We start from the raw sequence: 13,267 nt of genomic DNA, 5'->3' as shown, positions 1-13,267 counted from the left end.
ACGTTATCATGCTTTTACCTCCACTACCTTAGCTGCCGTCCTTATTTCCCTTTCTGTTATGAACATTCTCATGTTTTCTTTCCTAACTGCCTACACACTTATAGTATAGTCTCAGAGCATACATATATATGATGCTAAAAGGAACATGAAAATATATAGAAAACAATACAAACATTTTACTATTGTTACATTGGTTTTGCCTTTCCCAGTTCTCTTACAGGTTGTCTCCGGCGTTGCTTGGAAGGAATACTTCACATTACTTCAAACCAAACAAAAAAAAACATTCACTTGCATTTACTTTACATTAATCCAACAAATTTTTTTTTTTCAATCATCCACTATTTTTTTAGAATTTTTAATGCATCAATTAAATCTCCAATTAAATCTAAATCAAATGAACTTAATTAAAAAAATAACCACTCCCTAATCAATTACATAATTGAGTCATCAAAGCCTTCCAAATTAATGCCGATTTGAATTTGGAAAGAATTCCAAATCAACAAAAATAATTATATAATGATTTAAAAATATAAAAATTTAGAAGGAAAAATGTTATATAATATATAAGTAGAATAAGAAGAGCAAATTTTATCCATTGTAATTTTTTAATCATATAATTTATCCTTTTATGAAAGGTTTTTGAATTAAAAAAAATTAGAACCACCAATGAAGATATAAAGCACATATGAAAAAAATTAAGCATATTTTTAAAATCAATAATTTATGTCCCCAGAAGAAAAAAAATTCTAGCTCTACAACTCCTCTATAAACGACTAAAAAATTTAATAAAATAATTATTATATATGATAAAAAAACAAAAAACGCATATTTCCCACTTATAATCCAAAAATCATCAATGATTTTCAATATCAAGAAAAAAATCATATATTTCCATTTTCCCATTCATAAACCAGCAAATATCATTGATTTTTAATTTTTAAGTTATTAATACATTGATCTGTTAATAACATTAATATATTTCCTTACAGCACCATGCATTAATTATTTAATTTCATCTCAAATGAATGTAACGGCTATGGGGCTACTAACGTAATACTTGCCAGAATCCCAACTCAATTGCCCATCCTTCACCTCCCCCGCCACCGGCTTTGGCAAACCCCCCTTGAAACTAAACTTCACTTCATAGCTCATCTCTTCCCCCAACTGGCTAAATTTCAACATCGCCGGACTTACCTCAACCCTTACCCCCTCCGGCTCCTTCACAACAACCTTATAAATTGAACCTGCATCCCCAACGTTCGTCACTTTTCTCTTCACTGTAACCTCCGGCGTGTTCCCTCCGATGCTCACACCAAAAGATGGATAGTTAAGCTTCTCAGGTGCTATCGCCTTCACCTTTGCGCAATCCACAGGTGCCTTTATGATCATTTTTACTCGGGAATTTGATTTATAATAGCCACATAGGTAATGAACATAATCATAATCATGTAGCTCGTATATAATCCCAGGGTTTGCAGCTGCTTCCGGGTTAATGTGGCCGGCGCCACGCTCGAACACGGTAGCCGCGTCGCCTTCATATTCATCCGTGATTGGATTCCCTTGGCGATCCAATATGTATGCGGTCGTCATAATTGCCGACTTGATTGCTGCTGGCGACCAGCTTGGGTACTTATTTCTTAAGAGCGCAACCAACCCGGAGACATGCGGGGTAGCCATGGACGTCCCGCTTAGAAAGTTAAAATGAGATCCTGTCGGCCCAACAGGTTTCGGCCACGCAGCAAGAATGTTAACTCCGGGCGCGATCACATCTGGTTTTATGATCCCGCCATTGGTCAAGCTTGGGCCTCTAGACGAGAAGACTGCGACCGCCGGGGCTGAGTTCATTCCAAATTGGGTCCCGTGGAACTTTATCGCTGCTGTAGGTTTTTTCGTTTTGGTGTAGTACTTATCCACGAGATTTGAGCTAGTGAAGTTGAGGTGTGCGGCAGGGAGTACATGAGCAAAGGCGCTGGTTGTCCCCCCTGACCTCCATCCATTTACCAAAATCATGGCCGTGCCGCCTGACTTCTTCACGTTGTCGCCTCGCTCATCATCGTCGATGTCCATTGGGAGGAAGCACAGGACAATTTTTCCATGAAGATTTAATTTTTTTATCTCGCTCAAATGGCAGCCCAAGGAACCAACCGTTCCAAGCTCATGGAATGGGAAGGAGAGAGGCTGCTGAGTCGATGGAAAGTTGCTGGGTTGGTTAGCCGACTCACCGGCTAGCTCCGAACCATTGCCGAGCAACACCGATGCCGTAATTCTTCTATCAACAGTGCTTGCCCCAACTGTTAGTATCCACGGCGCATCATTAGCTACTTTGCTAGCCGAAGCACCTTCATTGGCGATCGCAGCACAGGGAAATATACCGTTTTTTATAGACGCGAATGAACCGATGGCAACAGGGTCCTTGAACAGCTCAACATTGGATAGCCCAAGCGACATCTGAAGAATATCAACGTTGTCACGAATGGCTTGTTCTATAGCGGCTAAAATATCCGCATCGGTGCCCGCAGAATGACCATTGGGACCGACGAACAAGGCTTTGTAAATTGCAAGATGAGCACGTGGGGCCATGCCGGAGGCCGTCCCCTGTGCCTGCCCAATTACATTAGCTTTTTCAACAAAATTTCCGGTCGCGATGCTGGCGACGTGGGTGCCGTGGCCGTCGTTGTCATACGGGTTGGGATTTACGACACGGTGGTGGAACGCAGCGGCTCCGATGAGCTTGTTATTGCAGGTACGTTTATTGCCCCAATAGCATTTGCCATTCCATTTGGAGGGAGGAGGGGGCATTCCCTTATCATTGAAAGAAGGGTGGTTATTATCGATTCCGGTATCGATTACGGCAATGATTTGGCCGGCGCCCATTGAAGAGTCTTGCCAGAGTGTGTTTGATGGGTTTCCTTTGAGGGAGAGGAAGGTGGGGGTGTAGGTGGTGGAAGCATAGTATTCTTTTTCTGGATAGGCAGCAATGAAACCATCGAGGGATTCCATGGCTTCGGCTTCATCGGAGCTGAGACGAGCGGCGAAGCCCGTGATTACTTCGCGATAGGTGTAAACCATCCGAGGTTCTCCGGAGGCGAGAGTGGCATTGGAGAGAAAGGACAAGTACCAATTTTTAAGATTTTGGAAGCTGAGTGAGCGGCTTGCGCCTCTGCCGCGGCTGCGGGGCTTCTCCACGTGGACTATGTAGACGGGAGTTTTGCTGGCGTCGATGCCGCCACCTTCATTGATTATGGAGAAGAGTTGGGCACGGGCTAAAGGAGCTGGATGAGATAAGAACGCGAGAATCTGGAAGAGGAAGATGAAGAGGTTGAGGATGGCGACAGCCATGGTGAAATTATGATCAGCGCTTGATGATGCCTCATAGTCACACAGCATATTATAGGGCTAGCTGCAGTAAGGATCAATTGAACAATCAGAGAAAAATAGTTGAAGTACTTCATGATAAGGCCATAATACGATGTCATAATTACTTGATTAAAGCGCACCTTTTTTTTTGGTTTGCATGGAATACAATGCTTTCTGTACTTCTGTAGCATGGGGCATATATGATACGAAATATTGCATGCTAACCTTGAATATCCACGGAGATAATTTGGAGGGCTTAGATTAATTACAGTTTAATTCAATTTTGTGCAGAGAGCTAATGTATGTTATAGCAAATATTTATTTTGTGTAGAGATAATCATTTTCTGTGCTTATTTAGAGGTAATTTATCTAATTGTTTTTGCCAGAGAAAAACTTCAAAAATGTTTTCACAATACTATCATAATTATTTATGCGAATTTTTATACCATTAAATTTGTATACCTTTTTGTATCAATTTATATTTATTTTTACAATGATATACCGATTGTCATAGGAGTGAAATCAGTCGGGCAAATACATACAACAACATCAAGCCTTTAGCCCTACGTGAGGTGGGCAACATGAATGTTTTTTTTCCATTGTGTCCTATAACAGGTGGGGGCAATGACATAATAATAATAATAATAATAATATATAACAAAATCTTATATTGCATTATAATTATTAAAAAAATTACAAGTTTTACATTTTATTTTATATTTTCTAATAATATTGCATTGCAATTAATTAATGCATAAGCATTGATTAGTATTGGAATGATCGTGCTTCAGTCTCTATTATATTCAAAAAAGAAACAATTGTGGTTCCATTGTATGAGATATCTTAGATTGATTGAGAAAATTTTTAATGATAAATAGCTTATGGATGCACTTTTAAGTAATTTTATGATACAATTATTTTAGGAATTATATGTAGCCCAAATAATGAAAGCTGTTAGAAGATCAGATTTAATAAATTGAAATCTAGTTTCAATTACTAAAAATCAGATTTTTCTATAGTAAGTAAATTTAAATCATATTTCAATTTGTTAGAAAATCCAAATTTTTTGAGGGAGCAATTGCCCTTGCCGATTGATATATCATCAAGAAACTATCTTGATTGGGCGATGCAAATATGAATCAGAAACTTCTAAAATTTAATATGAGACCATTCGAACTTCGATTTCAGCAAAGTTACAGTCTGATGCGGAGCATTTTAAGCAAATAGTTCTCCTTAGGAATATCTTATCTAGTTATTAGTACTAGTTTCTAGAATCCTCTTTTTGCTTTATAAAGAGGAGATTTTGTAAGGGGGAAGGCATTAATGACATATTACTCTCTTTGAGGCTTAGAAAGCTTGTTCTTCTTCTTCCCTGGATTGGGAACTCTTTGAAATCCTTCTTGCAGGTGTCGTCTTCCGCCGATCCACTACATCATAGTCAAACTAAACGTTTCGAAGAAAAGAACCCAACGATACTAAATTTGATCCAATCCAAGCTTAAATGGGTCCAATTCAAATGAATGAAACCTATTTAAAAGCTTTAGAACATTAATTGGATAACTAGATGATATCTAAATATGACATGCTTATAGTCGAATCGAGCAGCTCGACGAAATGAATTCATCGAGCATAAGATCGTAGAATTTTGCCATCATTAAGAAATTCAAATGCTCGATAAATGGTCAAGATCAAGAGATTTGATATCGGTCATCCATTGAAATACTCTCATCATGCGCGTCTTTGATCTTCTCCCTATTTATTAGTCATGTTACTCTCAAAAAATTATAAATAGACCTCTCATTCTTCACTGAAAAGAAAGGAAAAAAAGGGGACAAGAATCAGAGTTCTCTCATATATTTTCTAGCCATTGTCGTTGCCGCAACCACCAGTTATTATCACCAGCAACCATCAGTATCACTGACGATCGACATAAGAAATCTTCTAGAATATTATCAAAATCGTACATATCCAATTGTTCTTGATTTTTGTATTTTCTTCTTCTTCAATGGTGAAGAAAGAAGAAATTTTGTATCACTTATTATATAGTGAATTCTGCAATTGGGTCAGACCCCACGATTTTTTCCTTTTCGGGTTTCCCACTTAAAACATCTTCTAATCCTATCATTTTTCTATGTTCGTGCTGGGTTTTTGTGCATTGCGAAGATGTGAAATTCAATCTCTATCGACTCAAATTTTCTAGCACGCACCGATAAATTTTCCTTAAAAATGAATTTTATAACACATTAATTTGCCACTCTTATCATGACATCATTATTCCATAAAATTAATATTAACATAAAAAATGAAAAACTAAAATTTTGATTTGTGAAAAGCTATATATACATTTTGACTTTATTCAATGTTAAATAATCTAATTATTAACGTTTTTTAGTCCTGATGTTATCTTTAGCATTGATTGTTCATGATATTACCATTACGCTCCGTTGTCGTAAATTTTGCATCGCTTTTTTATTTTTAATTTATCATTCGAGATAAAAAAATATTCGGGGTATTATTAAATAACAAATTGAAAAAAATAAAGAAAAATTGGACATTTCTAAGGACAAATTAAATATTTTGTAAATAAATTTAACGGCATAAATTAAATAAAAAAAACTATTTTCCAAAAATTATATAGCAAAAAAGGACAAAAAATAATACATTTATGGCCTACTAAACTTAATTATGCAAACCGACCTTCCATGATCAAATTTTTCCGAACAAAGGCTGCAAAGCCTGCAAAATGCTTAGAAACTTTTGAAAATGTGCGGAGAAGAATGGGAGATGAGGAGGGTTTTTATAGGGGCGATGAGGGTATTTCGACCTTTATCAGTATTAGGGGTATAAATGAGTCAAGCTAATTCAGGCTGGACTAGGGGTGTAGTCGAGTTTAGGCTCTTATCGAGCTCGGCTCTTCAGTTGAAAAGTGATCTCAAACTCGAGCTCGTCTCACTGTAAACGAGCTCGAGCCGGCTCACAAGCCATGGACAGGAATTTTAAAATTTAGGCAGGATTTTTAAAACTTAAGCGGAATTTTTAAAACTTTAGTTAAAATTTTATTAAAAAAATGAAATGTTTACTTAGGTGGTTTTTATTTTTTTAATATTTAAATTTAATGAATACAATAAAATTATGTTTAAAATATTAATATTTATTCGAGCAGGCTCGCGAGCTGAGCTGGTTCAAGCTCGAACTCGAGCTCGTTTACTAAATGGGCTCGAACTCGAACTTAATCTTGAGCTCGACTCGTGAGTTCGATAAACTCGGCTTGTGAGCTTATAAAAGAGTCGAGCTCGAGCTGGCTCGCAAGCCGGCTCGGCTCACCTACACCCCTAGGCTGGACTCGATGGTGCGGTGCATTAGTTAGTATAATAATAGACTTAATTATACTTAGTTCTATTATGCAAGTTATATTATCTCCACAACTGTTAGTTACAAAGGTGATATTCGCTGGCATTTAGTTGAACTCGCCAGATGGGTCAGGAAAATACATATAACCAAACTAAGGAAGAATAGAGAGATATACCGACATTTACAAGAATTTTGGCTTCTTTGTTTTCTTCTCTTTGCCTATATAGGTTCCAGTGGTACCTGTCAACGGGAAATCACTTCACTCCATAAATGTCTTTTGTGCTGAATTTGATGAGCTAATGAGCTATGTTTGAGCCAGTTCTAACTCAACTTATTAGTTCATGAACTGGCTCACTTAAAAAATATTAGCAAAAATGGACCCCTCCCCGAGCGTCCTTGCCCGCGCGCCAGGCAGCCCACCTTCCTGGGTCGGGTCGGGTCAACTCGCCAACCTACTTGGTCGAGTCCGGGTTCGAATTTCGACCCGTTTACCTACCCTGGTCGGGCTAGGGTCGACACATTTGAACCCAGGTCAATTACCGCTCCAGCAGCTCATCACCGCCTCCCACCATAGCCGATGTCATCTTTCATCACCACCACAATCAACCGCCATTCACTTTAATTCAATCCCAAAAAAAGCTCTTCATTTTATTTTACACATATAAACAATTAAAAAAAATTAAAATACAATATGTTCTTTTTACATTGTAATTTTTTACTCTATATTTGTTTTCAATAAATCAAATGACCACTTAGTTTAAATCTAACTGTCTAATTGAGATTTCATTTAGAATAGCTTCCTTGAATTGATTTTTTCAATAAAAAAACTAAACTAATTATGGCGGTCAGCTCCAATTATCTGATAGAGTTTCTTGATAAATATGATCATAATATATTACCTCAAAAAATATTATAAACAAAACTTGCTTCTACAAATTCAGAGAGGATTCAAATAAAAAAAAAAAGAAGAGAATTTTGAGACTTAGAGGATTCCAAATCTGTTTCAACCAGCACTTGATGTGGTTTGTTAAGATGACCATCAACGATGACCATTGTTGATCATTATCAGTGTCTGCCATCAATCATTGCCAATGTCAGTCATCAATCACCACAAATTTCAACCGACGTTCATCATCGACTACTGTCATCAATCATAATAGATGCTTGCTTTTAACTATTGTTGTTGTCTATAATAGATCAATGGCTATGTATGTCATCTATCATTGCCCACCAATGAATAGAGTTGATATTCCTCATACTCCATCCCCAATCACCCTAGCTCCTTGTCAAGTAATCTTGCCATCTCTAGTAACAAGAAAGGGTGGGCTATTGTAATTTTAACCTATATAATCTATTAATTATTCATGCCATCCCAAACGAAGTCTAAGCTTGACTGAATAAAAAAGAAGAATTTTAAAAGGATTCAGAGATCTAGCTCAGTTCGATTGTCTAAAGGTTTCTTTTTGGGTTTTGCCAATTTATTTTTCTGGCAACCATAGATAGGGCTATCGATCATAATAATAAATATAAGTTATCTTTAATGAAACATTTATTATAGTATAGTCCTACTTAAAAACCTTTTAAAAAAGAAAGTACATTTTCAAAAAAAGTAAAAAAAAAACCCTTATTTTAATGGAACAATAAATTGAAGGCATATTCCATACAAATATTTATAAATAATGATTAATTGTCATTGATATATTGTGTATTATGGAATTTTACATCATTATTACATTAATAAGTCGGTGATATAATTACTTTCACACAATGAATTAATTTATTCTCAAACAAATGTAACTGAGATCGGGCTACTGGCATAATATTTGCCGGAATCCCAACTCAACCGTCCATCCTTCACCTCCCCAGCCACCGGCACCGGCAAACCGCCCTTCAAGCTAAATTTCACTTCATAGGTCTTCTCCTCCCCCACTTTGTTAAATTGCAATGTCTTCGGACTTACCTCAACTCTTACCCCCTTTGGCTCCTCCACATCCACATTATAACTTGACCCTGCATCTCCAACATTCGTTACTTTCCTCACCACCTTCACCTCAGGCGTGCTCCCTCCAATACTCACACCAAAGGATGGATAGTTAAGTTGCTCTGGAGCTATTGCTTTCACATTTGCGCAATTCACTGCTCCCTTTATGATCGTTTGTACTTTATAGCTCGATTTATAATATCCACATAGGTAATGTACATAGTCATAGTAATTTAGCTCATATATAATCCCAGGGTTCCTTGCTGCTTCTGGATTAATGTGGCCAGCTCCTCGCTCAAACACTGTGGCTGGTTTGCCATCAAATTCATCAGTGATTGGATTCCCTTGACGATTAAATGTGTATGCGGTCGTCATAATTGCTGATTTGATTGCTGCTGGTGACCAGTTTGGGTGCATGTTTCTCAATAATGCCACCACACCTGACACGTGCGGGGTGGCCATAGACGTCCCACTTAAAAAGTTGAATATGGATTTGGTGACCCCCACAGGTCGCGGCCATGCAGCCAAGATGTTGACCCCCGGCGCAATCACATCCGGTTTTATGATCCCGCCATTTGCTAAACTCGGTCCGCGGGACGAGAAGACTGCAATAGCTGGAGCTGAGTTGATTCCAAATTGGGTCCCACCAAAGTTTATCGCAGCAGTTGGGTTATTTGTGCTGCTATAGTACTCTGCAATGACCTTTGTCCCAGTGTTGTTGAGATGTGAGGCAGGGAGCTCATGTGCGAAGGCATTAGTAGTCTCTCCCGCCTTCCAATGGTTGAGCAAAATCATGGCGGCACCGCCTGAATTTAGTACATTCCGGCCTCGCACATCATCCTCAATGTCAAAACGAAAGCACATGGCAATTTTACCCCGGAGATTTAATTTTTTGAGCTCTTTTAAATTACAACCCATGGATTCAGAGGTTCCAAGCTGTTGAGTTGGGAAGGAGAGTGGAAGCTGAGTTGAGGGAAAACTTGGTTGATAAGCTGACTCACCAACTAATTCTGAACCATTGCCAAGCAGCACCGACGCCACTATCTTTCTATCAATAGTGCTAGCCCCAACTGTCAGTATCCACGGACCGTCATTGGCTAATATGCTGGCTGTGGGCCCCTCATTGGCAACTGCAGCACAAGGAACAATCCCTTTTGTCATAGCTGCGAATGAACCAACAACAACCGGACTATTAAAGAGCTCGAGCTTGACGGCCCCCAACGACATTTGAAGAATATCAACTTGGTCACGAATAGCTTGTTCTATACCCGCATAAATATCGGAATCAGTGCCCACAGAGTGGCCCGATGGACCGACAAATAAGACTTTGTAGATCGCCAGATGAGCGCGCGGGGCCATTCCGGAGGCCGTCCCTTGCGCCTGCCCAATCACATTGGCGTTGTTAACGAAATTCCCAGCTGCGGTGCTCGCCACGTGGGTGCCGTGGCCATCATTATCATATGGGTCGGAGTACCTGCCATAGTGGAAGGCAATGGCACCAAGAAGCTTTTTGTTGCAAGTACGCGTGTTTCCCCAGTAGCACTTGCCGTTCCATTTGGGTGGAGCAGGAGCCATTCCATTGTCGTTGAAGGAAGGGTGGTAAGGGTTGATCCCGCTATCAATGACACCGATGATTTGGCCAGCACCCATGGAAGAGTCATACCAAAGTGTGTTCGATGGCTTGCCTTTGAGGGAGAGGAAGGTGGGGGTGTAGGTTGTGGAAGCATGGTGTTCCTTTTCGGGGTAGGCGTTGATGAAGCCATCGAGCGATTCCATAGCTTCGACTTCTTCAGAGTTGAGGTGGGCAGCGAAGCCGGTGATGACTTCGCGGTAGGTATAGACCATGCGTGGTTCACCAGAGGCAAGGGTGGCATTTGGGAGGAAGGAATTGTACCAATTTTTCAGCTCACGAAAGCGAAGTGAGCGGTTAGAGCCGCGGGGAGGCTTCTCCACATGAACTATGTAGATAGGGGTTTTGGTGGGGTCGATGCCACCACCTTCGTTGGTGATGGGGAGGAGTTGGGAATAGACTAGTGGAAATATATTAGGTGAGAAGAAGAGGAAGAGGAGAATAAGGAGGTTGAGGATGGTAGTGCCCATGAATATCGAGATTATCAGTACTTGAAAGACAAAGTGACTTGTATGATGCCTCACAGCCAGAAAGCTTTATATAGCCGATAACAAGCTAAAAAATGGCATCTTTGAGGAAAAAATAATTAAAGTGCGCCATGACAAGACCAAATGATGGAGTTATTTATAATAAGGGCTATTGATTACTTAATAAAGCTACCTTTTTTCTTGGAATACAATGCTTCCTATGACTTAGGGTGCAGTGTCTATCCTCAATGCCGAATTTATTGAACTTGAAACTCATTGCCAAATTTCATAGCCACATGCATTATCACTTTGTCTATTAATATTAAATCCTGTGGTATATATTTCCTACATATCACTGCTTCGTATTTTACTGCAGGCAATACGTCTCTTCTTTGATTTTCTGTAGCCACTTATCCTCGTTTTCCATTGCTCCATTGCTTTTTAGCTGTTGATAAAATTTTTCACTGTCTCTTGATTAAGTTCTTTTTACTTTTAGATCATTTTTTATTACTTATTTTTTATAAATAGTTTTGTTTAGTGTAATTTTTAATGATTTTTTTTAATTTTTTATCTTTTAAATAAATCAAAATATTTTTAAAAACACTTAAAATAATATATTTTGGTGCTTTGTATACTTTTAGAAATGGCTATCATTACCGATCACTTGCTGCAACCATCATTGTATGTTGTCGTTGTCATTGCAGGTGATAGGGGTGCAACCGAGTCAAGCCGGCTCGCGAGTCGGCTCGAGCTCGACTTGACAGCAGGCTCGACGAGTCGAGCTTATCGAGCTGGCGAGTTGAGCTCGATAGCTTATCGAGCTCAAGCTCGAACAGTCAATTGATCGACTCAAGAGCTCGTCGAGCAGCTCGCTTGGCGGGGGAAAAAGAAATTGTCTCGAAAATATGAAATCAGGGAAACGCCACAGACGTGGGAAAAAGGATGACGGGCAGAGACGCTCACAGCGACGACGGACGGGACCACACAACGTAGGAGTCAGCAGAGATCTCCCGCAACAAGATCTTATCGGCGGGCCCAATGCTTGCGCCGCCGAAAGACCTCCGAGTCGGATCTGGGAACCCTGGGGTTCTAAGCAAGAATAACATGGGAGATTAATGCTTTGTTTGGGACGGCTTTTTTGTTGCTTTCTACAACGGAGTTTTAGTACAAAATAAAAAAATTTGTACTAAAACTCCGTTTTAGAAAGCAGTAAAAAAACCGTCCCAAATGAAGCCTAAGAGAGATTCTGGCAACGCACCGACTGGGAAGCCATTGTGGAGCCCCAGTAGGAAAGCAAGGCAGACGAACAAAACAAGCTGTAGGATCATCAGAGCGAGCCATTTCCATCTCCACTGCTTCGCCGCACACGATGAAGTCGTCGTCATTGCCTCGTGGCATTCCATGTCCTCCTCCGGCCATCTCCGATCAAGAACTGCACTATCTTGACAGATCCGAAATGGGCGGTATCTCCCGCATCTCCATCACTTTGTCGTCCAAGCTCATCCGCTAGCCCTTCGACGACGAACGGCAGAAGCGAGCGGACGACAGACGCGGACGCGAGTAATGAAACGCGAGCAACGACGGACGCGGGCACGCGAGCTCGAGCTCGAGCTCGAACAGCCGCTCGAGAACTCGACGAGCTTTTTTTTTTTTTCTCTGTCGAGTCGAGCTCGACTTTTGAGCTGGACTCGAGTTCTAGCTCAAGCTCGAGCTCGGCATTTGATTGACGAGCTCGGCTCGAACAACCCTTGACTCGAGCTCAACTCGACTCATTTGCACCCTAGCTGATGACAACCACCACTTTCAATGCCATGGGCGTAGGGAGGGGGTGCCCCCCATTAAAAAAAAAAATTCATTTATATATGTCTTCTTCTCTCTCTTTCAAGCGTATTTCTCATGTTTAAGCAATAGTATTTCTTAGGAAATATTTTTTCCATTCACATTTGCTTAGGCAATGAGGGACACCATGCAAAAATGTTTTCAAATTATTTTAGTTTTTAATAAAAATGGTTTTTTAAATATTAGTTATTTCATGAATATAATGACCTTCACTTAAATCTTAGTGATTTTAGATTAAGATTTATTAGGTTAGTTTAATGATTATAAAATAAATTTTAATCATACATACATATAAAAATTCACTCATAAAAATATATAAATTTTAAATTTATATATGCATTTCGCCTCCAAACATGGAGGCCGTCCGGTAGTAAGACGACAAACAAAACTATTTTAATTTAGCCCCCGCTCCCCGCGGAATAAAATTTCTGATTCCGCTACTGTTAAATGCCCACCACTGGCCTCTTTAGGTTGTTATTGTCCATAGTTATCACTATTCTGCTAGCGACTGCAACCACCATTAGCAGCCATCAATATCCGCTAATTCCAACCGATGTTCGTCGTCGGCTACCGTCCTCAATCATAATAGATGCTTTCTTTTAATTATCATTATTGTTTATAATAGATCAATGGCTATATATG

The 13,267-nt window shown here is 39.6% G+C and overlaps 2 protein-coding genes across 2 annotated transcripts; both read right to left on the bottom strand.

Moving 5' to 3' along the window:
- Positions 1-1,017: 1,017 nt before the first annotated feature.
- LOC110110014 (subtilisin-like protease SBT1.7) lies at positions 1,018-3,387 on the bottom strand. The gene has a single exon (XM_020841294.2). The coding sequence runs from the start codon at positions 3,385-3,387 to the stop codon at positions 1,018-1,020; it is 2,370 nt and encodes a 789-aa protein (XP_020696953.2).
- Positions 3,388-8,491: 5,104 nt separating this feature from the next.
- LOC110110022 (subtilisin-like protease SBT1.7) lies at positions 8,492-10,789 on the bottom strand. The gene has a single exon (XM_020841307.2). The coding sequence runs from the start codon at positions 10,787-10,789 to the stop codon at positions 8,492-8,494; it is 2,298 nt and encodes a 765-aa protein (XP_020696966.1).
- Between the last annotated feature and the right edge of the window lie 2,478 nt (positions 10,790-13,267).

This window comes from Dendrobium catenatum, unplaced genomic scaffold, assembly GCF_001605985.2.
Source record: "Dendrobium catenatum unplaced genomic scaffold, ASM160598v2 fragScaff_scaffold_133, whole genome shotgun sequence".
In the NCBI taxonomy this organism is placed as follows: Eukaryota; Viridiplantae; Streptophyta; class Magnoliopsida; order Asparagales; family Orchidaceae; genus Dendrobium; species Dendrobium catenatum.
Note: the sequence above shows the minus strand (reverse complement) of the source record. Positions and strands in the feature narration are given on the sequence as shown.

Bases quoted from the DNA above. Each gene is read 5' to 3' on its own strand.
- LOC110110014 (XM_020841294.2), bottom strand. From the start codon at position 3,387: ATGCTGTGTGACTATGAGGCATCATCAAGCGCTGATCATAATTTCACC.
- LOC110110022 (XM_020841307.2), bottom strand. From the start codon at position 10,789: ATGGGCACTACCATCCTCAACCTCCTTATTCTCCTCTTCCTCTTCTTC.